Source organism: Chiloscyllium plagiosum, unplaced genomic scaffold (assembly GCF_037043375.1).
Source record: "Chiloscyllium plagiosum isolate Xiang-an unplaced genomic scaffold, Cpla_swu_hap1 HiC_scaffold_11, whole genome shotgun sequence".
In the NCBI taxonomy this organism is placed as follows: domain Eukaryota; kingdom Metazoa; phylum Chordata; class Chondrichthyes; order Orectolobiformes; family Hemiscylliidae; genus Chiloscyllium; species Chiloscyllium plagiosum.
Genome location: NW_028270149.1, coordinates 44,012,270 through 44,039,716, shown reverse-complemented (window position 1 = coordinate 44,039,716; position 27,447 = coordinate 44,012,270). Strand labels below are relative to the sequence as shown.

Genomic DNA, 27,447 nt, shown 5'->3' with positions numbered 1-27,447 from the left:
ATAAAAAGTGTTTGTGCATGGAATACACCTGACTTCCTGTGATCCAGCAAATTCCCTAGTCTGACAAAGGCCTGATCCCGAAGCTGTTCAACCAGGAGGTAAAATCTAATGGGATAGTAATTACTGAGCTCCCTTTTGTTTGATAGTGCAGGCAAGAGAAAAATACATATCCCAAACTCCAAACACTGAAGATATTTTTCTCAGGTTTTTTCCAAGTTTTAAGAAATATGAAATGTAAGCATTAAATATGCTCCATTCAGTGCAAATTAAGGGCCCAGATTTCTACTTTAAATATTTTTAATTACAAAGTCCTGTCACATTTACAGAAGGTAGAAGCCAGCAAATTAATAAACATTTTATAATCAGTGGGGAAAAAAACATACTGGCAAAATATCAGTATTTTTACTAAAATTTCAGGAAAACAGTGGATGGGTGTGTGAAATTTTCACACTTGGCCCATTGAATGATGTATAAAATAACAGTGTGGCTATTCGAAATTTTAAACTGGAGGAGTTTGATTGAGCATTTGGGTGACAGTGATTACTACAAAGTTTTGACAAGACAGCATAATTTTTGCTTTACATACAATAAATAACCCTAACTGACAGCACCGCAAACACTACAGAAATGGCAATATTATAAGTGTCAATCGTTAGCTGAATTTCATTATAAAAACATTTTTACAGGACAAAAACCTGGTGTATAACAGAGACAATGCCGTTGTACACAAAGTGGCACCGAATGACTCAGCAGGAACAATCTTTTCACAAAAATAGAACTTTTTTCAGCCTGTTGGAAACATTTAGGGACCTCAAAATTGGCAGATGCTTAAACAACATGAAATGGATTTCTTATCAAACACACATTACTCTTAATAAATACACTCAAATTGTCATCTTTTTAGCTAAGACCATTTGTTGGTTATGACGCAGGGCAGGTTATCTACTTTCAAATGATTGATTAGAAGGCTCTGATGACAGGAGAGGTGTACTAGCATTACAGATTCCCAGTAAGGAAATAAAAGGCATCAATAAAAGAATGATTAGAATCACATTGGCAATTATTTAGTTGAGAATTTTTCATTGGCAATACGGAGTTACTAAACATATCTTTAAATGCTTTCAGACTCTTGTGCACCTACTAGAATTTTGAGGTCCCAAAATTCTCTGCAGTTATTTCAAAGTTTCTGGTTTATTTTCAACAGTTACAAAAATCCACTTTACAAAATACCAAAAATACCCCTAAATTCCAATTCCATGATTTTGTTCTCAAAATATATTATTTTAACTCGCACTTTCAACAATTTATTTAATGTCAGTGTTTCTCTTGCACCGACATCTACATTCTCTGTACGATTACTATAGGCACCTGAAGTTGCTCAGTTTGACAATTTTGTTTTGAAGTTCAGGAAAGAAAATTAGGGTCCTGCCTTAATGTTTCTTTGATTCACATTTAGAAGCAATGAATATTAAACTTGTTGCTGTAAGGCTTCATCAACAGGCTAAGAACAATATACTGATCTCTTAAGGCTTTTGCAATTTTTGAACAAGTGGCTGTCCATTCTTGCAAATATAAAAAAAAGTGTAGAAATATGATCCACAATCATGTCTCCTACTTTGAAAAGACTTCTACAGCAGTTAAATGTAGTTACTAATCAACTGACTAAAATGATTGCAGATTGATTTAACCACATTCAACAATGAAACAATAAGCAGTTCCTTTCAGGTCAGGAATCACAAAAATAGTGCAGAGCTGTGTTCTAGATCAGTGTACTTCAAGTACTGTTAGTATCCAATAACTTCTAAAATTCTGAACAAAACATTGCTGCCAACATTAAATAAAAGGTTTGGGTGCTGACTGGTCACAAGCTTCACGATTCAGAAATACTCATTTGGGTCTAACCATTTTAAATGTGCTCCCCTATACTTACTCCACATGACATGCTCACAAGCTGGTTCAGAGGGTTACCCCAACTCCATTTAAAAAAATTGCAATTAACTGTTTTACAAGATAACATGAAAGGCAATAGGAAGTTTATATCCATCAAAAAGATGACTTTCTTGCCAGTTGATATCAATTATACATTTTTCCACTATTTCTCATTTCAACCAGTATGCCCTTGCTCAATTGCATATCTGCTAGGAGTCTCACACATTTGAATATTAACACTCCACTTTAGTCCCAAATCCCAATGCAAACTGTAAAGTCTTTCTCCCACACATTACCTTGCTCCACACTCCGATTTTAAAAAAAAGTGGAAACTTTGTGTCAAATGCAGTGCTTGAAAAGGAACATTTCAATTTAAATATTAAGCCATAAAAGAAAATCAGATATAAATACATTGATATATGAAGGATCCTCGGTCTTTGAAAGAATTGTTCCACTCGGAGAAAAACAGACCCCCTCATCCCGCATGTGAAACCCCAAATACCCAAGGTTTTACCAGTCTAAGCATCTTTTAAATGAACTTTTTTGTTAAAAAAAAAAATGAACACTCACTATTCCCAAAAGGTATTAATAACTAATTTTAAGGTTAATATTTTCTTCACTTATATTAACACATTGTAGCGTAAATTTTAAATGTGATCCTGCAGAACACGAACAAGTACTTTTTACTCCGCTCAGTAGTTTTAAGAATATAGAATTACTGTTTGTAAAATGAATGTGTGATGATCAGAACCTTATTATGTGATAAGATGCTGCAGTCTAAAACTGGAATATGTAATTTTGTTTCAAAAATACTTAAAACATTTTCAAAGTGACTCTGAGATCAAAATCAATATCACATAATACTTGTAAGCACTATTTCAAACTCTGTATATACTACCTGTAATTCAAGAGACTTACAATCTCACTAAAGGGAGGAATTTCGAAGAATCCTTTCATTACCCCCAACATAATGTTTCTGTCTGAAAGATGCATTCAAAACTAAAACTACAGAAGTCATTTTCATGGCTGTTCCTTCATTTTAACGTGTCACTACTAATATTAACCCCCAGAGTGCACAGTTATTTAATTTATTGCCTGAATGTCATTCTCTACGTGTATATTACCTTGGTTCAATATGTCTCCCCAATAATTAAATTAATCCATAATTAAGAAATTTTCCTCCCAAATTCCAAGAACTAATATGAACACCTGCTGACTCCTCTGCAGCATCCCCAAACATCAAGGGCCTACAGCACCGCAAGGAAGCAATGCAACATGGTTTCAGTCTTTTAGGCCCTTAGTTCTACATTCTTCTTCATCACTACCATTGTTCTCTTCAGATAGACCACTTTCATCAATATTTTCCAGTGAATCTGCATGCTGGATTGAAAGTTCAGACAGGCTCATGGTTGGCAAGGTATTCTGTTCTGGGTAAAGCCAAGGTTTGAAGTTTGGCCTGTTCTTCTGTTTCCATTCGGGGTATTTCAAACACACTTTATGGATTCTCTTCAGAACCTGAACCACACAGAAATAGAGAATATCCCTTAATGCAGCTATATCAGCATCCGAATTACCATAACACATAGGAGTAAAAGTAAGGCCATTCGGCCCATCGAGTCCACTCTGCCATTTAATCATGGCTAATGGGTATTTCAATTCCACTTACCCGCACTCTCCCTATAGCCCTTTATTCCTTGCGACATCAAGGATTTATCAATCTCTGCCCTGAAGACATTTGATGTCCTGGCCTCCACTGCACTCCGTGGCAATGAATTCCACAGGCCCACCACTCTAGCTGTAGAAATGGCTCTTCATTTCCATTATAAATTGACACCCCCTAGTTCCAAGGCTGTGCCCACAAGTCCTAGTCTCCCCTCCTAATGAAAGCAACCTCCCAGCGTCCACCCTTTCTAAGCCACGCATTATCTTGTAAGTTTGTATCAGAGCTCCCCTCAACCTTCTAAACTCTATTGAATATAATCCTAGGATTCTCAACCATTCATCGTATGTTAGGCCTACCATTCCAGGGATCATCCATGTGGATCTCCGCTGGATACACTCCAGTGCCAGTATGTCCTTCCTGAGGTGTGGGGCCCAAAATTGAACACAGTATTCAAAATGGGGCCGAACTAGAGCTGCTTTTATATTCCAACCCTCTTGAGATAAATGACAACTTTACATTTGCTTTCTTAACCATGGACTCCACCTGCAAATCAACCTTTAGAGAATCCTGGACTAGCATTCCCAGATCCCTTTGTACTTTAGCTTTATGAATTGTCTCACTATTTAGAAAATACACATGTTCTAGAAAATCCCCAAAACAGAGTATTGGATGAAATAAAAGGCTTACTAAACATTTCCAGCAGAAGAAAGTCAGTACTGTACACGCTTCCCAGAACAGGACAGCAATGTGTAGTTGAAAAGTGATTAAACAATGGCCTTCGTTCTCTCTTTCTTCAAATTGGGAATGAAGGTGCAATACTTTTTTTTTTAAACAAGTATAATTTCATGTTTCTTTTTATACTGCCATTTTCAATTGGACAGATCCAATTGTTTATTAAATGTTGGTCTATTCAATCAATCCGGGAACATAGTCTGCAAGTGATTACTACTTACTTTCGGAGCCGTATACTGAGAAGCTTTGTTGACAACCCACTTTGGAAGAGACCCTGAAAGAACAACCCAAAATTATTGAATTAGTTGCAGGAACTACGAACAAAGCCCAAATGTCAAAATGAGTGATCAATATATTCTTCAGAAAAACGCAAGTGAAAATACAGATAAGTTGAAAGCAAAATTGAAGATAATTAACAGCAATTATTAATTAGACTGTGCAAAGGGGCTTTCTTTTCTCAGGTGTAAAAATCATGATTTTTTGCTTAAATGCTTTGAACTATTATTTAATTGCAATTCCATAAGACTATAAGACATAGGAACAGAAATTAGGCCATTCAGCCTGCTGTGCCATTCAATCATGGCTGATAAGTTTCTTAACCCCATTCTCCCACTTTTGCCCCGTAACCTTTGATTCTCAAGAACCTAGCTATCTCAGTCTTAAATATACTCAATGACCTGGCCTCCATAGCCTTCTGTGGCAATGAATTCCGTAGATTCATCACTCTTTGGTTATCTCCTTTCCAAAAGAGATCTTCCGTTTACTCTAAGGATATGCCCTCAGGTCCGAGTCTCTCCTACCAGTGGAGACATCTTCTCAACATCTACACTGTCTAGGCTATTCAGTATTCTGTATGTTTCAATTAGATCCCTCCCCCCCAGCTTTCTAAACTCCATTGAGTATAGACCCAGAGTCTTTAAACGTTCCTCATATATTCTAATTGATACTGAAAGGTAGATCAATAAAAGGTTCCTGTTCTGAATCACTACTCTACTTTTAGAGTAAATGAAATTAGGTTTTGCTGTAATAAGCAAGTCCCTGACTCTCATGGAAGATGCTACTGAAAACTCTCAGAGAGTAAAGGGAAGATCTTTTGTAGAAAAGGAGATAAGGAGACACTTCTTCAGCCAGAGAGTGGTGAATCTGTGGAATTCATTGCCACAGAGGGCCGAGTATATTTAAGACTGAGATTGTGAAGGACAGGGTGTAACTGTACCCAATGAAAGAAATCAAGACTTGAGAAAACTGGATTAGACAAAAAAAAGTCAGCTCTAAGAAAATAATGTGAGTAAGAATATGCTTCTCAGCCCTCGAACCCGTTCCACCAACTGATTAAATCAGAGCTGATGTGGTACAACACATCCATTTTGCAGTCCTATCTCCATATTCATTGACATCCATAATCTAAAAATCTACCCATCTGTCTTGACTCAAATCAGAAAAGAAAACAAAGGCAACACTTTTGACATCCTAAGTTTTATATTGCATTGTTATTGCTGTCAATACTTACCTCTAGGATCTGCATCAGCCATATACACAAGATTACAACTTTTGGACCCAGTAGGTAGAATTCTGTAACCTGTTAGAATGGACACAGCTCGGACTAGATCTTTCTGAGGAGGATATTTCTGTGAAAAGGAAGTGAGCTGAAATTGAGAATGCTGGTCTTTGGTAACTGAAACTTGGAACAGATAATAAAAGCAAATTTTAACATCCACAGATGAAACAGAATATATGCATTGTGCAAAATCTATAAATACTAACTAGCTTCCACTTATTTATTCAATTAATTGGATTAGACATACCTTTTGAAAAACTTTAATGCAAAAAGTGCAGTATTACAAATGTTGTTTCGGATGTTAGTCCTAAAATTCTGTGCAGCAATAATATTTCACTTTTGTAGTCATCCTCATTTTCAGAGCTATTGGCTTAACTAATGATGTTGTTAATTTCTTCAAGACTAACTGCTATCTTTCCTTACTTTCCAAAACTTCCTCAAAAAAAAACAAACTTGGTTATTTAACAGTACCTTCCTTCGATCACTTCCACAAATTCCCATTTTATGCTTTATTTTAACGATCTGTCTGTAAAGCCTCTTTTGATAGATCATTAAGCAAAAGGCACTAATACTTAAGAAATTAAATATATCTTAGATTGAATAACGAGTCTTGTTTTCCCACCATCACAATGGAGAAAGTACATTTTGACATGCAGATCAATAAGATGTCAGCTTCATCCTTCAACTTGCACAGTTAATTGACACAGTGCAACATGAGAGCAACTTTAACTTGGCCCACTATAATCTCACTTTCTATTTTCCACTATTTAAAATGCATTACACAGGATATGGAAAAAAATCAAAACCTAATTACCAGTTTGAGACCCATCGTCGTTAATGTGACGAAAACTACACTGGCATCCTAAACAGCAATCAACCATTTAAAAACCTCTAAAGTACTTTTACAATAACAGATATTGAAATTCTAATGTGGAAGCAAAATACTGTGCATGTTAGAAATGTACCGGAAAATGCATAAGATACTTAACAGATCTAGCAATGTCTGTGGCAAGAGATAAACAGAGTTAATTCTTCAAGTCTGTGACCTTTTCTTGAACTGTTCTGACAAAAAGGTTACATTCCTGAAGCTTTGATTGAAATTTACCGAGGCAGCAGGGACTCTGCTTTTAGACTTCACAGTTATGTTGCTTTCTTAAACTGAAGCAAGCAATAAGATGCACTTGTTTGAGTATGACATTATATCAAAGATCTTGGTTGCCATATGCAGTTCCTTTCCCTTTATCTGTGGGACATATTGGAGACAGAACACTTTGAAACATACTTACAGGGTGTTTGACTGAGTAGTTGATAATCATGTAATCTTTATCTGTGACCAGCCATGATCTCAAAGTAACCACATCCCTGTCTTTTAGGGGTCTTGGACATTTCCCTGTGAGGAAGAGAAGGAAAATATCATAAAGAACTGACTTTTTTTAAACGTAGTATTTCACATCATACATCATCCCTAGTCAAGACAGCATCTAGCAGCCCACTCTTAAACAACTCTGTTGATGTCATAATATATTATCGTATTTATTTGGAATTAGTGGGGGGGATGCACTTCTCCTTGGCACAAAGGCATCCCCAGGCAACAAGGATCACTGCCACAGTATTACCAGTGCTGTCTAATGATCTCCTATTGCACCTTAATTGCTTGGCATAACAAGGAACCAAGTCCCAAAGCAGGATACGAATTTATAACCAAAACTGACAATGTTGTGAAGTACTGAGACAAACATATCCACTCAAAATGCTCTATCCTATTTCCCTAATCAAGCAGATAGGAAAGATCCCATGACAGTAGCTGAAGAACAATTTTTTAAACTGGTTGTCATACTATTTTTCAATCAGCAGCAAAATAAAAAGCAAGCAAGCTAACTGATTAATCACTTGCTAATTCAATGTTGTTTCCACTACATAACAATAATTACATTTTAAACTCAATTTTTGAGCACAGCATTTTGAGAGAATTTGTGAACATTGGGGGGAAAAAAAAATCTTGTATTTATACTAGTACCAAAAAAAGCAGGTGTTATGTCCACAAAACCATTACTGGTGAGATAGCTAGATTTCCACAAACCACACTCTCTCCAAATACCCTCATTAACATAGTTAAAATTGACAACTCCAACTGGATAAGACCTGTGACAAGTCCAAGTCACATTGATGCAGCCATGAAAACCTTTCAAGGTTCAGAAACCCTTGAGCCTTATGTCATAAGTGCAACACCGTACCATCAAAAGAATGCAGTTCACTACTGCAGCCCCTCCCTGCAGGAATTTAGCCTAGATTAATCAAAGCCAAATAAACTTCTGTAGCCTACCCTAACATTCAATAATTACCTGTGTACTACAACTCCACAAGCACCAACTTCTTTTTTGCCATTCTTTAAGAGAATGGACAGTGAATCCTGACAGTTTATTCAACAGCTTTAATTCTATCCTCATTTAATATCCAGACACTTGCCAGGATGAATCAAATCGTAACTTCTCCACTCAATCCAATAGCACAAAGACAAATTAGCAACCCAACTGAGGGAATATAACCAGCCTTCTAGTCTTTATAGTTTAATTTTATACGGATTCACTTTTTCCACTGCATCTCAACACCTTTATATAGAAACTGATATGAGCAAACCAAGATAGTAAGACTCATTTGTCTGAAACTCAAATTGACATGACAATTAGGCATTTCAAGGACATCTATAACACTTAAGCTCAACAATGTGCATTCCCAACAAGCAGGCCTTCTGGATATTAGGTAAGCATTTCCCAGGAGGTTGTCAGTTTATAGTGAGTCATGTGTACATCTGTGCTGTAATTTCAACAATTGCAGATTCAGAAATCTATTTGGTGAATCTTTGAATAAACTCACATGAATAATACCCAACATCTGCATTCGCTGTGAGCCGCGCAATGTCAAAAGTGTTGATGACCTGCTTATCCCACTTGAGGCGATACTCATTATCATGTAGCACATCATACACCGTCTCTGCAGAAACATCTTTCAGTTCAATTCTACACTGAAACAGGAAGAGAAAGGAGTTGTTAATTCTTTTTATGATTGTAATTAAAAGAAGATAATATGCTTGTACCTGAAACACACCATGGCACCAACAGAAGAAACCACACCCTAAATGAAATTTTGGGTGCACTGAGTTCTTAATGTGCAGTATAACACCTGGAGAAGGTGCTGAACATTTACAAAAAAAATAAGCAAGAGAATGTGGGGAAAAAAAATGTGAATTCAAACGGTGAATACGCACATGCATGGTAAACAGAGAAAAAGCTGAAAATTGGGAATTACTGTTCCAAGTTATCTAACTTTTCTACCGACACCATATTTCTGTAATTTCTAATAGACAGGCTATAGCAAACCATACCCATTTAGGACCTTAACTTTAGGTCAACTGCAATTACAAATAAATCACTCAGTGTCTCATAGGCAAGATATTGGACTGTTTAAAAACTGAGGATCAAACTCAGTAGAAATTACTATTCACCATAACCTCTGACAGATGACATAGGTAAGACTGCAAAAAATATACTCAGACATACAGATGGTGACATCTTGCAAAATGTCCATATTACAAAGGAGGAAGTGCTGGATGTCTTGAAACGGGTAAAGGTGGATAAATCCCCAGGACCTGATCAGGTGTACTCTAGAACTCTGTGGGAAGCTAGAAAAGTGATTGCTGGGCCTCTTGCTGAGATATTTGGATTAGATTACTTACAGTGTGGAAACAGGCCTTTCAGTCCAACAAGTCCACACTAACCCACCCAGACCCATTCCCCTACATTTACCCCTTCACCTAACACTACAGGCAATTTAGCATGGCAGACATTTTTGGACTGTGGGAGGAAACCGGAGCACCCAGAGGAAACCCACGCAGACACTGGGAGAATGTGCAAACTCCACTCAGTCAGTCGCCTGAGGCGGGAATTGAACCGGGTCTCTGGCGCTGTGAGGCAGCAGTGCTAAGCACTGTGCCACCGTGCCGCCCATATTTGTATCATCGATAGTCACAGGTGAGGTGCTGGAAGAATGGAGGTTGGCTAACTTGGTGCCACTGTTTAAGGCAGGCGGTAAGGACAAGCCAGGGAACTATAGACCAATGACCCTGACGGTGGTGGGCAAGTTGTTGGAAGGAATCCTGAGGGACAGGATGTACATGTATTTGTAAAGGCAAGGACTGATTAGGAATGGTCAACATGGCTTTGTGCACGGGAAATCATGTCTCATCAACTTGATTGAGGTTTTTGGGGAAGTAACGAAGAGGATTGACGAGAACAGAGCAATAGATGTGATCTATATGGCCTTCAGTAAGGCATTCAACAAGATTCCCCATGGGAGACTGATTAGCAAGGTTAGATCTCATGGAATACAGGGAGAACTAGCCATGTGGATACAGAACTGGCTCAAAGGTAGAAGACAGAGGGTGGTGATGAAAGGTTGTTTTTCAGACTGGAGGCCTGTGACCAGTGGAGTGCCACAAGGATCAGTGCTGGGTTTTCTACTTTTTGTCATTTACATAATGATTTGGATGCGAGCACAAGAGATATGATTAGTAAGTTTGCAGATGACACCAAAATTGGAGGTGTAGTGGGCAGCGAAGAGGGTTACCTCAGATTAGAACAGGATCTGGACCAGATGGGCCAATGGGCTGAGAAGTGGCAGGTGGAGTTTAATTCAGATAAATGCGACGTGCTGCATTTTGGGAAAGCAAATCTTAGCAGGACTTGTACACTTAATGGTAAGGTCCTACAGAGTGTTGCTAAACAAAGAGACCCTGGAGTGCAGGTTCATAGCTCCTTAAAAGTGGAGTCAGAGGTAGATAGGTAGAAGGCGGCATTTGGTATGCTTTCCTTTATTGGTCAGAGTACGGAGTACAGGAGTTGGGCGGTCATGTTGCGGCTGTACAGGACATTGGTTAGGCCACTGTTGGAATATTGCGATCAATTCAGGTCTCCTTCCTATCGGAAAGATGTTGTGAAACTTGAAAGGGTTCAGAAAAGATTTACATGGATGTTGCCAGGGTTGGAGGATTTGAACTATAGGGAGAGGCTGAACAGGCTGGGCAGTTTTCCCTGGAGCATAGGAGGCTGAGGGGTGACCTTATAGAGGTTTACAAAATTATGAGGGGCATGGATAGGGTAAATAGGCAAAATCTTTTCCCTGGGGTCGAGGGGTTCAGAACTAGAGAGCATAGGTTTAGGGTGAGAGGGGAAAGATATTAAAAAAAAGAGACCTGAGGGACAACTTTTTCTCACAGAGGGTGGTACGTGTATGGGATGAGCTGCCAGAGGAAGTAGTGGATGCTGGTACAATTGCAGCATTTAAGAGGCATTTGGATGTGTATATGAATAGGAAGGGTTTGGAGGGACATGGGTCGGGTGCTGGCAGGTGGGACTAGATTGGGTTGGGGTATCTGGTCAACATGGACAGGTTGGACCCAAGGGTCTGTTTCCATGCTGTATATGACTTCACAGAAACTGCTTCTTTCCCAAAAACCTCTAAAGATTCAGCCTGACGTTATCACACCATGGCCATCACATTGCGAAGTGAGATTTGAACTCAGATCTTCTGGCCCAGTGAGAGAGAAACTACCATTTCACCATAGGACCCTCAGGTTCTGATTTTAGTTCAACCTGTGACAGAGGGTCCATTAGATTCTTTCATTTTCTTATCACATTTTCTGTAGTGATTCACTTCACTCTTCATTACAGCAGGCATGTGACTCGCACTTGCCTGACTAACAACCAACACCAGCAATTACCTGATCCTTTTCTACGTAAAGGACAGAGGATAAATGTTAAGTGACATTTCTTTAACTCACTCAGGCAACCACTCTGCAGAACACCAATGTTCTTTCCGTAAAATTTACCCTGAGCTTCTGGTTACCTGCCACTTCAACTCACCAGCATATTCTCTGAGCAACATCTTTGCCATAGGTTTGCTAAAATCCTCTAGTGAAGCTCAGCAGAAACTGGAAGAACAGTACCTCATTTTCTGCTTGGTGACCCTGCAGCCTTCAATACTGAGTTCGCTAATTTTAGGCTTGAACATCTTCTCCCATGTCCTTACCCCAACCCCCACACATTAGGCCTTATCACCATGTGTTGCTACCACAAACAACCTATTGTCAGTCATTAACAGAACCCATTAGCATCTATGGATTCTCCCAGGCTAACCTCTACCCATTCCTTTGTGTTTCTCTGTGTTCTATCTCCACCTATTGTTTACCCTTCCTCTAATGTACAGAGGAACCTCGATTATCTGAAGGACAAGAGCGGGAAGTATTTCTTTCGTTAATCAAATTCCAGATAATCAAATGCTGGATAACAGTTTAGCCAAGCATTGGGACCTTGCAATCTTGCCGGATAATCCGATATTCGGATACTGTATGCCAGATAATCGAGGTTCCTCTATTTCCCAACTTTTTCCCCATCAATAATCTGAAAGGTTGCTGGACCTGAAATGTTTACTCCAGTTTCTCTCCACAGATGCTGCCAGACCTGCTGAGTTTTTCAGCCATTTTTGTTTTTTTGATTTCCAACATCCACAGTTCTTTCGTATTTTTGTTTAACTCACTGATGGCTTAGTTCAGATAAGAACAAAAAGGGAATGGAAATGATCAGTTTTCTGCAAAAGTACTGCAGGTATGACAAAAGTTCATAAAATACTTGGTTTTCAATGCTGTGATGGTCTGATTTTTTTTTAAAGAAAGAAGTTAGAAAAGTTATCTGAAATAGAGAGCTAAAGACAGCTGTTCCAAGAAATGTGATTTAAACTAAATGACTCAACAAACTACCTAGTGAGGTAATGGCTGCTAAATGTTTACTTAAGTTTTCATGTCCTACAGGAGGAAGTCAGGAGTCAGAAGCAGGTGACAGTTCGGAAGTAAAAAAATCCCTACCAGATGTCCTCCTTCACTCCTTAAATGTAGCCAAAACTGAGGGTTTATTTCTTGGAATTCAGCAAGAAAAGACAACAATTTAGTCTGGGTGGTGGTGTGTCTTGGTGAAGAGATAGTAACGAATGTGCAGAAAGCCACCAAAAGGTAATGCTTGCATCTTCATCAGTTAGGAAAATTAATAAAGCTAATAGGATGTTATCTCTCATCATAACAGGAACTAGATACAAAAGTAAGGGGGTTATGCTTCAGTTATACAGGGCACTAACTAGATTGCATCTGCAGTACACTACAACATTGGTCACCTTGTTTAAGAAGGATATAAATGTATTGGACACAGCTCAGAGAAGATTTACGAGACATATTTCTGGAATGTTTTTCTCATGCAAGGAAAGGTTCGATAGGCTAATCTTCTATCCACTGGAGCCTAGAAGAGCAAGAGTTGTCTTGCCTGAAACATACAAATCCTCAGCTTTCTTGAAAGGATTGATGTGGAGAGGATTTTTTATCTTAGAGAAACTAGGATTAGGGGACACTACTTAAAACCGAGATCTGGCTTTTTTTTCCCTTCTCAAGAGGATGGTTAGTATTCGAAATTTTTTAGAAGATGACAAAGGCAGAGCTGGATAGATTTTTGTTAAGTGAGGGAGTGAGAGATTATCAGTGCAGGTTGAAGTTCAATTAGATCAACATGATCACATTGACTAGTGGAGCAGGTTTTGGGGGATGAATTACCTACTCCAGCTCTTAATTTGTATATTCATACGAACTTTCAAGATAGGAAATAAAAAGCAAGAAGCAGCTGAGCAGTATAGCACTAAGATGAATGGAAACCAGGTGGTGCTAGAAAAAGAGGGAATGTATAAAAATAAAGATTCTTCAGGTGGAGATGTTAAGAATCAAAAAGAATGTATAATAACTAGTATAAGGGCACTTTACCCAGATGCTCGTAGCATTCATAGACACATTTAACATGGAAACAGACCCTTCGATCCAACTCGTCCATGCTGACCAGATACCTTGAATTAATCTACTCCCATTTGCCAGCATTTGGCCCATATCCCTCCAGGCCCTTCCAATTCATATTTACAATTAAATGTTGTAATTGTATCAGACTCCCTGGAAAAAGGTAAACATTGTTCCTTTAGAGGACAAGGATGAGAGATTTAATAATGGGAAATAAGGAAATAGCCAAGACAATCAAGTATTTTGAGTCAGTCTTCACAGTAGAAGACACAAATAACATGCCAATAACGGAGGACAAGGAAGTTATGACAGGTGAGGACCTAAAAACTATTATCTCTGAAGAGGGGGTGTTGGGCAAATTAATGGAGCTAATGATAGACAAATCTCCTGACCCTGATGGAATGTATCCCAAGGTACTAAAAAAGAGATGGCAGGGGAAATAACAAATGTGCTTGTGGTAATTTATCAAAATTTGCTGGACTCTGGGGTGGTTCCAACAGATTGGAAGCAGCAAATATGATGCCACCATTAAGAAAGAAATTAGACAAAAGACGGGTAAACTATAGATCTGTTAACTTCTGTAGTGGGGAAAATGCTTGAGACTGTAGTTAAGGAAGAAATAGTGAGGCATTTGGATAGAAACTGTCCCACTGGGCAGATGCAGCATGGGTTCATGAAAGGTAAGTCACATTTAACTAATTTATTGGAATTCTTTGTCCACCTTGCTTAGATTGTTCTAAATGGGGAACTGGTGGATGTGGTGTACTTGGATTTCCAGAAAGCATTTGTTAAGGTGCTGCACAAAAGGCTGCTGCATAAAAATGAATGGCGCATTAAAATGGATAGAGGATTGGTTAGCTAACAGAAAGCAAAGTGTTGGAATAACTTTGCTGGTTGGAGATCAGGGTTGGGACCTAAATTGTTTACAATTTACATGGATGATTTGGAGGTGGGGGACTAATTGTAGTGTGTCAAAGTTCCCAAAAACACCAAGAGCAAAGTGTACAGGAGGACACAAAGTCTGCAAAGGGATATAAATAGGTTAAGTGAATGGCCAAGAGTCTGGCATATAGAGAAAAATGTTGGTAAATGGGAGGTCATCTATTTTAGCAGGAATTAGAGCAAAACGGACAATTATTTAAATAGTGCATAATTGCAGATGCTGCTGTGCAGAGGGATCTGGGTATCCTTGTGCATGAATCACAAAGTTGGTTTGCAGGTGCAGCAGGTAATTATGAAGGCAAATGGAATATTGTCCTTCATTGCTAAAGGGTTGGAGTTTAAAAAAACAGGGAGGTTATGCTGTAGTTGTATAGGGTGCTGGTAAGGCCATACCTGGAGTATTGTGCACAGTTTTGATCTTCTTGAGAAAGAATGTACTGGCATTGGAGGGGGTGCAGAGGAGGTTTACTAGGTTGATTCCGGAGTTGAAAGGGTTGGCCTATGAGGAGAGATTAAGTAGACTGGTAATATATTAATTGGAATTTAGAAGAATGGGGCGGGGGGAGGGGGAAGGGGTGGATTCTTAAAAGAAAGATGAACTTATGAAGCAAATACATAAGAGATAAGTAGGGAGATTATTTCCACTGGCAGGTGAAACTAGAACTAGGAGAAATAGCCTCATAATAAGGGGGAGCAGAATTATGACCGAGTAGAGGAGGAATTTCTCCCAAAAAGTTGAGAATCTTTAGAATTCCCTACCTAGTGAAGCAGTTGGGGCTACCTCGTTGAATGCTTTTACAGCAAAGTAGATAGATTTTTGAACAGTAAAGGAATTAAAGGTTATGGTGAGTGGGCAGTTAAGTGAAGCTGAGGCCATGAAAAGATCTGCCAAGATCTTATTGAATGGTGGAACAGGCTCAATGGGTCATATGGCCTACTCCTGCTCGTATTTTTTATGTTTGTTTATTAAAAGTACATTGACAGCCTCACGTGAAAATGTTCAGTGACTGACCATCACAGAAACCAAATTATAAAAATAAAACTGAATCCAGGTTTCACTCTGGAATCAGTATTAGCATTAATTGAGATCACAACACTGGGAAAACTATTCTCCATTGTTTCTCTTAAAACAAACTTTGTACATTTGGCATGTACTATCTATTTCTTAAAAAAGTGAATTCCATTTCTATTTACAACCAATGCTATCATCAGACTAATTTAGAAAACTAGTACCATATGTCAAGCCAAACATTGTCATCATTCTAGATAATTCATATTTCACTATTCACTCACTACAGAAATCCTAATAAGATCATTCTACCAAATTAATGTTGACCGAATTTAATTGCAAATTCTAATGACTAAATGCAATGACTCAGCAGTTACACATTAGCTGTCTGAAGAATGGTGCATAGGATCTCAGAAAATGGAGAGCTCAGGGCAGCTATTTCATTGTCACAATTGAAAGTCTAAAATTTTCACATTCATGCCTCTTAACACAACCTTTGGAAGTTAAGTGAACTACAAACAATCCGAAGTTCTTTAATATGGGAGGTTTATAAAGGATTTATTCCTTTGGGAACATTAAACCTTGTTCATTAGCAATGAGAGAGACATGGGGATAATTTTGCTCTTTTCACACAAAAGTCACTCTTCATTCTCATTTGAAATTAATTCCTATCTGTCCTCTAGTTTTTTTTGTGTACTGAGCCAGACTCCACTGTTGTAGTTTTTAAACTCTTGACAAACGTGTTGAATTGGTTTTAACACAGTCATCTCTGAACCAAAGCCATGAAAGGGAAAGGCAAACAGAAAAAGCCAAATACTTTGTACCGCAAGCTTATTTATATCATAGTTTTCCTATGTTAAAAGTGTCTGTAATCTTATTATGACAGTCCTACCTGACACGAAGTTAAACTCAAGATGTTGCTGCACTAAAACCTTGAGCTAAAATTTCCTCCTTGTTTGAAATCAGTCATCCCAAGAATATGTTATATGATCTCTGACAGATCAATCACCTTTTCTACTACTCCTCTACCACCAAAACCACGATTTACACCTTAATTATCCTTACGTATTAATTACTACAGCAATTACTTGACCAATTTGTATCTGCCAGTCACTGCTGAGACTAATGAGTTATTTTTCTAATACTGTCTTTACATTAACTCACCACATTTGCTTATATTTATAAAGAAATGAAGTAGCTTTGAACCACTTTAAAAATGCTACATGAAATGTAACTCCTTTTTTTTGCATCTGCACTAATCTCCACATTGCTATAGCCACTGAAGCCTCACCAAGTTTCAGGGGCTTTTCAAGTGTCAAAAGATTCACCAAGATTCTTACCTGCTGTTCAAATACCTCCATGGCCTTGCCTGTTCCACCATCGCTGCTGGCTCTATTTTCTTGTACCAAAATGTTGCGTGGCTTACATCAGTCTATTTGCTGCTTAATGCTCCTTTGATCTCTGAAAGGAGGCCAATATATTCTCACCCGCTAGAACTCTTCCCTCATTGCCTCCATACTATCACCTCCTTCTTTAGGTTTATAAGCCTCATCAAATTCCCTTTTCAGGCCTTAGCATTTTTCTCCTCCTTCCTTGATATCACCTTCTTAAATTTCTATCCATCATTCTGTTCTCCAATCTTTCTGACACACATACAATGTAAACATAACTTGTAAAGTTGCTTCCAAATTTAGTTTGAATTTAATCCAGACGTAAGCAGACTGTGGAACAAATTGGATATTTTTAAAGTATTAAATGTGGTAGCAATTGTAATGCAAATTATATATCAGAGATTGGTAAATCTGCGACAATAGCAGAAATTGCTGAAAAAAGCTCAGCAGGTTTCTATACTGTAGGGAATCTAGTCTAATCATCATCAGGTCTGAAAGCATCTGTGAAGAGGAATCAGAGTTAACATTTCAGGTCTAGTGACCCTTCCTCAGAACCAGATCCAAAACGTTAACTCTGATTTCTCTTCACAAATGCTGCGAGACCTGCTGAGTTTTCTCACAATTTTTATTTTTGTTTCTGATTTTCAGCATCTGCAGTTCTTTCAGTTTTGACTGGTAAATCTGCACTGGGCATCCTCTGTAAAGCTTTGATTAATCAGAACATCATTTAATGGCTGGAATTGCAGAATTAAATCCTTAGAGCTCTAGATAATAAGACTGAAATACCATGTAATATTAGGATTCCAAAACCCTGGGATGTTGATACATTAGGGAAAATGAGAATAAATGAAACAAGGATAATTTCAGACACTAAATTAGGAATTGTGACCCAATACTGAAATTGAAGGGAAAGGAAAGCATATGATCTCAGCATCACTGTGTAAACAGACCATGTGAGACAGTCATAACGGATCTTGAGGACAGAAGTACAAAATTAGTCACTCTCAAATGAGATTTGGCAAAATCATAGCATTTTTAGGCCAACAGACGTTTATCTTCCTATCCCTGTGCTGTTACAAATGAAAACAGACAGCACCAAATCCACGCTTCATTCCAGGAAAGTCAAAACACAAAGGACAGTATGAAACTACCAGCACTTCAAGATACCATTACTGTAATAATAGAAGTGTTGTCCAACTCAGATCTTTATAGGGTAAAAATCAAATCAGCCAGGATTCTAAGGATACTGTGAGCGAGGGCAATGAGGGAGAAGAACTTCAAAACCTAATCCTGACGGTACAAGTTTCCCATGGGAAGGTGAAGCCTCATAGTGCCTTTAATCTATCTTTCTCTGATATGCAGTCATATCAAGGAGGTGCAATTATTAGCAATTTGTTCAATAACAGATTTAAAACAAAACTGAAGAAAGGAATATAAAGGTGGATAAATCTCTAGGACCTGATCTAATGTATCCCAGAACATTGTGGGAAATAAGGCAAAACCATTGGAGAGACCCCTTGCAGAAATATTTGCATCATCTATAACTACGGGCAAGGTGCCTGGTGACTGCAGGGTCGCTAATGTTGTACCTTTGTTTAAGAAAGGTTGTAAGGAGAAACCAGGGAATCTGACTTCTGTTGTGGGTAAATTGTTGGATGTGATTACAAAAGATAGGATTTATGGACACAGAGGGGCAAAACAATTGATGAGGTATAGTCAGCATAGTTTTGTGAGGAAAACCTTGTCTCAGAAACTTGGAATGTTTTGAGGAAATTACCAAAATGATTAATGGGGTAGAGCAGTAGACATTGTTTACTTGAACTTTACTAAAGCCTTCAACAAGGTTCTGCTTGGTAGACTAATTAGTAAAGTTTGGTCACATGAGATTTAGGGTGACTTTGCCAATTGGTTACATAATTGTCTTAATGGTAGGAGACAGTGGTGGAGGGTTGCTTTTCAGACTGGAGGCCTGTGACCAGTGGTGTTCCATATGAATCAGTTCTGGGTCCTCTTGTTTGTCATTTGTATAAATGATTTGGATGAGAATATAGAAGGCATGATTAAAAAGTTTGCAGATGACACCAAAATTGGTGGCATAGTAGATAGTGAAGAAGGTTTTCTAAGATTAGCATGAGATCTTGATAAAGTGGATCAATGGGCTGAAAAATGGCAGATGGAGTTCAATCTGAATAAATGCTAGGTATTGCATTTTGGAACAACAAACAAAGGTAGTACTTATACAATTAATGGTAGGACCTTGGGGGTAGTGTTAGAGAACAGAGGGACCAGGGGTGCAGGTACATATTCATTGAAGTGTGTGCCACATATAGACAGGGTGGTTAAAAGGCTTAGTCCTTTGAGTATGGAGTTGGGAAAAAGTGAGGGCTGCAGATGCTGGAGATCAGAGCTGAAAATGTGTTGCTGGAAAAGTGCAGCAGGTCAGGCAGCATCCAAGGAACAGGAGAATCAACGTTTCGGGCATATGCCCGAAGAAGGGCTTATGCCCGAAATGTCAATTCTCCTGTTCCTTGGATGCTGCCTGACCTGCTGCGCTTTTCCAGCAACACATTTTCAGCTATGGAGTTGGGAAGTCATGTTGAGGTTGTACAGGACATTGGTGAGGCCTCTTTTGGAATACAGTGTCTAGTTCTGGCCGCCCAGTTATAAGAATGATATTATTAAGCTGGAGAGGGTTCGCAAGACATTTACCAGGATGTTGCCGGATATGGAAGGTTTAAGTTTCAAGAAAGGCTGGATACGCTGGGACTCTTTTCACTAAAATGTAGGAGGTTGAGGGGTGACCTTATAGAAGTTTATAAAATAATGAGGGTATAGAAGAAGTTAATGGTAATTGTCTTTTCCCCAAGACTAGAGGGCATATTTTTAAGGTTTTAGATTAGATTATTTACAGCCCTTCGGCCCAACAAGTCCACACCGACCCTCCGAACAGCAGCTCACCCAGACCCATTCCCCTACATTTACCCCTTCACCTAACACTACGGGCAATTTAGCATGGCCAATTCACCTAACCAGCACATCTTTGGACTGTGGGAGGAAACCGGGGCACCCGGAGGAAACCCACGCAGACACAGAGAGAACGTGCAAACTCCACACAGACAGTTGCCCGAGGCGGGAATTGAACCCGGGTCTCTGGCGCTGTGAGGCAACAGTGCTAACCACTGTGCCGCCATGAGAGGAGAAAGATTTTTTTAAAATAACGCAAATTAATTTTACACAGAGGGTGGTTTGCACGCGGAATGAACTTCCTAAGAAAGTGGTGGAATGTGTGTATAATTACAATGTTTAAAAGACAGTTGGATAGATACATGAAGAGGAAAGGTTTGGAGGAATATGGGCCAGGAGCAGGCAGGTTAGGCTAGTTGAGTTTGGGATTATGTTAGGCATTAACTGGTTGGACCAAAGAATTTGCTTCTATACTGTAATACGACGACTCGAAAAATATACCTTCACTTACATCCTAGCGTTGTCACTGTTTAAATCAGCGACAAAATCTCTAGATCAATCTCTCTCTTGCAACAAGATGCAAACGACCCTAAATCTAACCTTTTAACTTTGCTTTTGTTAGGTAAATATTTGAAGGATGGTGGATGGGTCTAGTGCCAATTTAACAGGACACTAACTCTGGCATTTTCAAAATCAGGAGAATGCAACTTATCTACAACATGTGAAAACCACCATTCCAAAGACCAAAGATATTTCAGTCAAGTAGAGAATCTGGCCAAATTAAAATACCGTAGTAGTTTAATGGAAGTTACTAGTTATTACGTAGATTGACTACATATCTGTTCTAGATAATCTACTGTACATCTTTGTCCACCCTCCCCTCAAAACATGATTTCTTTAAATGACAAACGGACAAGGTTTTTGGTCTGGAACCAGCTAACCAATATCATTGGAGTATAACAACCATCATTTCAAAAACATTGGCAGATTACACAAATTGGTCATGGAGTTTTGGGCGGCACGGTGGCACAGTTGTTAGCACTGCTGCCTCACAGCGCCAGAGACCCAGGTTCAATTCCCGCCTCAGGCGACTGACTGTGTGGAGTTTGCACGTTCTCCCTGTGCCTGCGTGGGTTTCCTCCGGGTGCTCCGGTTTCCTCCCACAGTCCAAAGATGTGCAGGTAAGGTGAATTGGCCATGCTAAATTGCCCGTAGTGTTAGGTAAGGGGTAAATGTAGGGGTATGGGTGGGTTGCGCTTCGGCGGGTCGGTGTGGACTTGTTGGGCCGAAGGGCCTGTTTCCACACTGTAATGTAATCTAATGTAATCTAAACACAGTGAGCAGAATTCATTCTGCTGAAATAAGCAATATGGCAGATCAAATTGAATGCGGAGGCATTGATGGAGTCATTAAAATGAGGAATGAAGAGAAACAATATTAAAGGGAATCTAGTAACAGGGTGACCTGAAGGTTCACCTGTATCAACTTTTGATGATGCAGAACAAGCTGATAGGACTATTACATAAACATCCAGGAACCTCAGGGTTCCTCTCCCCAGAGCTGAAAAGGTTAACAGGATATTTAACTGAGGGTTTCCATATTATGTATGATTTTGTTAAAAATAAGTAAAGAGAAACTATTTCCACTGGCATTTTTTTTAACATTATTCTACAGTGAGTTATAATCCAGAAAGCACTATCTGAAAAGCATGGCGGAAACAGCTTTGACTGAACATTCAAATACAAAAATCAGATGTATACTTGAAAAGGAAGAATTTTCAGGGCTTTGGAGAAATAATGGGGGGAGATACTAATTGGACAGGGCTTTCAAAGAGCCTGCACAGACATGACAAGCTGAAATGGCCTACTTCAGTGCTGTATAATTCTATGATCTTGTTTAAAAAAAAACTAAGGTAATCATTCATCTTTTGTTAATGAAATGTAACAGCAGTAGGACATTTGCCACATATGTAAAATTGCACTGTAAAGTAATTTACACTTTGTGAAGCAGTTCTTGACACATTTTGACATGTTAAAAGTGTATGTAAATGAAGGCTTTTCCTTCCTAATCACATTGTACTTTAAAAAATGTCAGTTTCAGTTAAAGTGCATATGTGTAAGTAACATAGCCTGAATTTACAATGTCTAAATCAGGGTGCAGTTTCATTTGAACATAGTGAAATCTGAGGCAATACTAAAGACCCCATTATTTAATATGAAAATATTTGTGTGTGTCTTCATAGTTATTTTCTTGCCAAAGACACAGATTACAAATTCTTTGATAAAGATGGGGCAAATGTTCTGTTTGATTATTCCTAACACATGCAAATCTAGTCTAGACCTCCATAACTACATAAAATAAACAGATGATGGCATAAAGATGCTTACATGAGTGTCTGTAGCTGTTCTCCACCACAGACACAGACATCTACAACAGCATAGCAATTGTCACCCGGAGCAGTACTCTAAAAGCTTGGTTTAAAGATTTAGAGACAATTTAAAATCCAGCAGACCAGAGGCCAAATTCAAAAAAACAGAGCTGGAATGAAAAACAAGTATTGTAACGCTGACTGTAAAACCCTCAGATTTTCTAATAAAAACCTATATAATTCATAAAAAGCCTATTAGGGAGGGTTGTTTGATGTATTTGGCCAGTCTGGCCAATTATGTAGCTACAGACATACAGCAATGTGCTTGACTTTTAATTGCTTTTTGATTGGCCTAATAAGTCTCCAATATGTAGGTTCTCATTGTGGTTTTGATACAAGATTAAAACTGAATGAAACAGAAATACAAATCAGAGGACCATGCACAAAGCACTTGGACTCCTCACAAACATTTGAGTTTCCTGATAAAAGTTGGACATAAGGCAGTAAAGCAACAACCCAGTATAATTTTTGCGTAGGACTTTTAACTAACATGTACACTTCGAGAATGATCCCCCAGCATGTTCTGTCCCTCAACAAGGACAGACCGCCAGAGATGGCAGCACAGTCGGTGAGGGTCGAATGCCTCTTGAAAGGTACGATTCCATACCAAAAGGAACACTTTTGGGCAGGTGGGTTGGGGAGGAATGTAGTGCACCAATACTTTTGCACCTTCATGTGTACTTTGATCTTGCAGCCATGCACCTCAGAGAGAACACTGCTCCAAACTTCAAAAGGCACATTCCGGAATCTCAAAAGAAAATAACTGGCAGCTTGGGCCTTGGATGGTGAGGGAAAGAGGGAAAAAGACTTATTCGGACTCAAAACTTTACTGGTCACAAATGGACTTTGGCCATTATTAATGGGAGTGATTCCTACACAGTTCTTGTACAGGCCAAGTCTTTTCTTCATTCTGAGGACACCAACATTGTGTAGGGTAAAACTTGCATCTGAACTCTGAATTTAAAATAATTCTAAATAAGATGCTGCAATACATAAAAGCAGCATCAAGCATAAGCTATACAATGGTTTAGTGCACAAATCATCCTGTCTTACAATGTATAAAATTAGGTAAACTCCTGAAAACATGTGCATGACATCACAATGGTCAGTATTCCAGGTATCCAGTAGTAAAGCAAGATACTTTCGTAGATACTTAAACCCTACATTTCCATTATTTCTTAGAGACGGTTATGACTAGCATGAGTCCATCCAGGCTGCCCCCATGCCAAAATCCTGGACTTGATAAATATTGCACCCCAGCACTAGAATAACATTCTATATTAGATCAGAATTAATTTCCTTGAATCCCTTAAATTTTAAGTAACACTGCTTTGTGTTTGTATTCAAATATGACCATAAATTAATTTACAGTAATGTTTTGGATATCAACTCCTCAGTTTAAACATGGTTTCCTTGTCATATTTATATCATATACTTAAATCTTTATCGTGCTCAATGTACCATAGTTCATAATGTGATGATGCAGCTCCTTTAACAAGTTAATGCTGTCCTTGGCTTTTTCCAACTCCCCACCCCACCCCATCCCATCCCCCCCCAAAGAGATTATAAAAGCAGCAATTCCAAAAAGTCTGGCTTTAACTACTTTAAAACTGCGAAAGCATTCTCAAAAAAGCACATGCATAACGAAAAGGATGTGGCCAGTTCACTCAGCTCAGTTTTTCTCTGGTTTGGTTTGAGCAGTCTGTCTGTTCACTGAAAGCAGGCAGTTTTGAGGCTGGTCCAAGAAATAACTATATAGAAGAAGGTGTTCCGTGCTGAATCACACTGCCATCTTTCTCTCTCTCCTGTAAGAATCTATATTGAATTTTTCTTGCTTTTGCAAAAGGGTGTTTATAGGGAATGTTTCAAGTGTTTGAAACAGCATCATTAAGTTGGGATAATCTGTTGGGCATTTGGATAGGTTAAATTATTCTATATTCCTGTTCTGTTTTGTGTTTCATTTGGTAATCTTGCAAATGAATTCTGTTTTTATCAAAACGAAGTGGTTGGGCCAAGTGCATCACTCTCAGAATATCCACTGTATAGCTGCTTAAAACAACTAGCAAAGTTAGGGTACTTTCTTGAAATATTTTGAGGGGGGTCTGGCCTGGTCCATAGCAATAAATTGAGTTTCACTCAAAAAGCTCCTTTATTCATATGTTGAGGATTTTTTAAAAAAAAATCAATTTACAGCTATAACTTAACCTGAACACTTCACTAAGAGGCCAGATCACTTTACATAAAACATGTGACTGCTTTATCATGGTTAGCTGTCTGATACAAGCAGGTGGTGAGTTTAACGAAGTCAGAGTCACACGGCATGGAAAGAGACCTTTCGGTCCAACTCATCCATTCTGACTAGGTTTCCCAAACTTAACTAATCCTATTTGCCAGCATTTGGCCCATATCCCTTGAAACCTTTCCTATTCATGGATCTAACCAAATGTCTTTTAAATGTTGTAATTGTATCACTTCTACCACTTCCTGTGACAACTCATTCCATACACGCACCAAAGTCTTAAAACGTTGCCCCTCAGGTGCCTTTTAAATCTTACCCCTCTCACCTTAAACCTATGCCCTCTAGTTTTGGACTTTTCTACCTATGGATGATGATCTTGGCTATTCACCTTATTATGCCCCTCATGACTTTATAAACCTCTAAGGTCACCCCTCAACTTCCTACACTCCAGGGGACAAAAGTCCCAGTTTATCCAGCCTGTTCTGACAACTCAAACCCTCCAGTCTAGGCAATATCCTTTTAAATTTTTTCTGCACCCTTTCTAGTTTAACAACATTCTTCCTACAGCAGGGCAACCAGAATTGTATGCAGCATTCCAAAAGTAGTCTCAATGTTTTGTACAACTGCTACATGACATCCCAACTCTGATACTTAACACGGTGACCAATGAGGGCAAGTGTGCTAAAGGCCTTCTTTACCACCCTGTCTTGCTGAAGCTTTTCATTTGTCAGCCTTGCAAACCTTTGTGTAACGCTGGCAACTGAGGTTTAAAAAAAAAACCTTTCTTGCAAGCAGTGGCCAACTTCAGAGCAGGCCATGGTGATTGCCACCACCTTAGTTTTGATTTAAGATTAAAGCATCCATGCCATCATGTGGCTGCTGCTTCAGAAATAACCAGAATTTTGCTAATAGAGCATGGTAAAATTGAAGCTCGAGGGGAAAACGTAAACTAAAAGGTAAGGGGCTCATATTGCAGCATAATGTGGAACTTCAGGGATCTGTTACAAACTAGCTATTAGTATTATAGCAGATGTATTCAATGGCAAGCTCTGAAAATTCCTATAATTAAGATATTCCTGTTCTTTAGATTGACAGCTATATAATTATTGGTAGAAAAGTCTTTATGTTCATAGAAATTCTATTTCTTTAAAGACACTTAATACAAGTTAATAGCACAGAAGACATCAATATACTTTGCAATTTCATAATAGCATTGTCAGTAGGTTTAGAGTATCAAAATTAGTATGCTAAAAAAGAAAGAAATCACTAACTCTCCACCATTTGATTTGTAAATTAACACTGCATATTTTAATACAACAGCATCAACATATCTTATTGATACTAGAGTCAGGGATAGTGTACTACTTCTTTCTGTTCATTGGGACCTCAATTTGGGGCCAATAACATGCAATTCCTTTGCCACATTTTTTTTCCCACTTTTTTTGGTTCTAAACAGCATCATGCCCCCTTCTTGATAAAAAAAATCAGAATTATAAATAATAATTATATTTTCTTTTAATGTGTTCTTGGCATATAATAACAGAACGCCTAATTTATTTTTCATCTCTAGCTGTTTTAATAAAGTGATGGTCAGGTGTTTCCATGAATGACTTCAAAGTCTGCAGTGATGCTACTCCCATAAGTGATATTGGGTGTTAGAGATGAGGGGTGCACCAGAAAGTATGAATTGAAAAGGTGGAAATATGCAGTCCATCCTTCTGAGAAGAAACAGGCTAATACTCTGGATAAGGAATCTGCAACTGGAACAGAAATCCATTCTTTTTCACAAACCATTTCAGAAATTGTGGATCCTGTTGCACAGTTTCAATTGTATTTGTCCTTTTCATCTCTGCCATCCCTCTGTGTATATTTGTCATTCTCTTCTGGATTTCTGAACCATCCACCCCTTCCATTACTGCTATAATTTTACGGAGCTGTTTTATTTAGCTTTGGCCCCGTGATATTCCCACCAGTTTCCGAAGCTAATGGGTTCCAGCCCCAGACTTGGATATACAGTAAATAAGGCCACCTCTGAGGGACTGCTGCGTTGTTAGAGGAGCCCTCTTTTGGATGACGTGTTAAATTGTGGCTGTCCTTTCAAAGATCCCATGACACTATTCAAAGAGTAGGGGAGTTGGCTCAGTGTGCAAGCTAACATTTGTGCCACTGTATAAATCAAACAGACGATCTTTTCACTTGTCTGCCTTTGTAGAACCACCTTTTCATGCATTACACCAGCGAGTATTCGCTTAACGGACTCGTCAGGCGGTTTGGTCTTTGTGGTGGTGACAAGTAATGAGGACTTCTTTTTTTCTCTCATTATTTCCTCATTCCCCAGAACAACCCATGTTGGCCCCAATGTTCCCAGTCTCGGTCATTCCCGTGCCCAGTTGTTTCTTTTACCTTGATTCTGTGCACAGCTTTGCCCTCAGTCGCGGCCTGCACCCAGACGCCTATCTCCAGTTTATTGTATTTCTGCTGCCAGCCGTGCTCCGATTCACAGCGCTCTCTGAACGAGGCGAACGCCAAGTCATCGGGGATCTGCACGGTGTCGCGCTCAGCCGACATGGAGGTGGAGGAGTTTCAACTCAAACGGTATTGCAATGCACGTCCTCAGCGTATCTCAGCCCAACACCCAAGCGACCAACTCTCAATGTCCCGCCCCGACCTGCAGCTACAGGTGACGTTTCCCAAATCCTCATTGGACCCTGAA

The 27,447-nt window shown here is 38.9% G+C and overlaps 1 protein-coding gene across 1 annotated transcript; it reads right to left on the bottom strand.

Moving 5' to 3' along the window:
• Positions 1 to 279: 279 nt before the first annotated feature.
• LOC122557260 (START domain-containing protein 10) lies at positions 280 to 27,447 on the bottom strand. The gene is made up of 6 exons (XM_043704774.2): positions 27,138 to 27,447; positions 8,757 to 8,904; positions 7,169 to 7,272; positions 5,835 to 5,952; positions 4,546 to 4,598; positions 280 to 3,444 (listed from the first exon to the last, which is right to left on the bottom strand). Exons 1-6 carry the CDS (start codon positions 27,300 to 27,302, stop codon positions 3,211 to 3,213), a joined length of 822 nt encoding a protein of 273 aa, XP_043560709.1. The 5' UTR covers positions 27,303 to 27,447; the 3' UTR covers positions 280 to 3,210.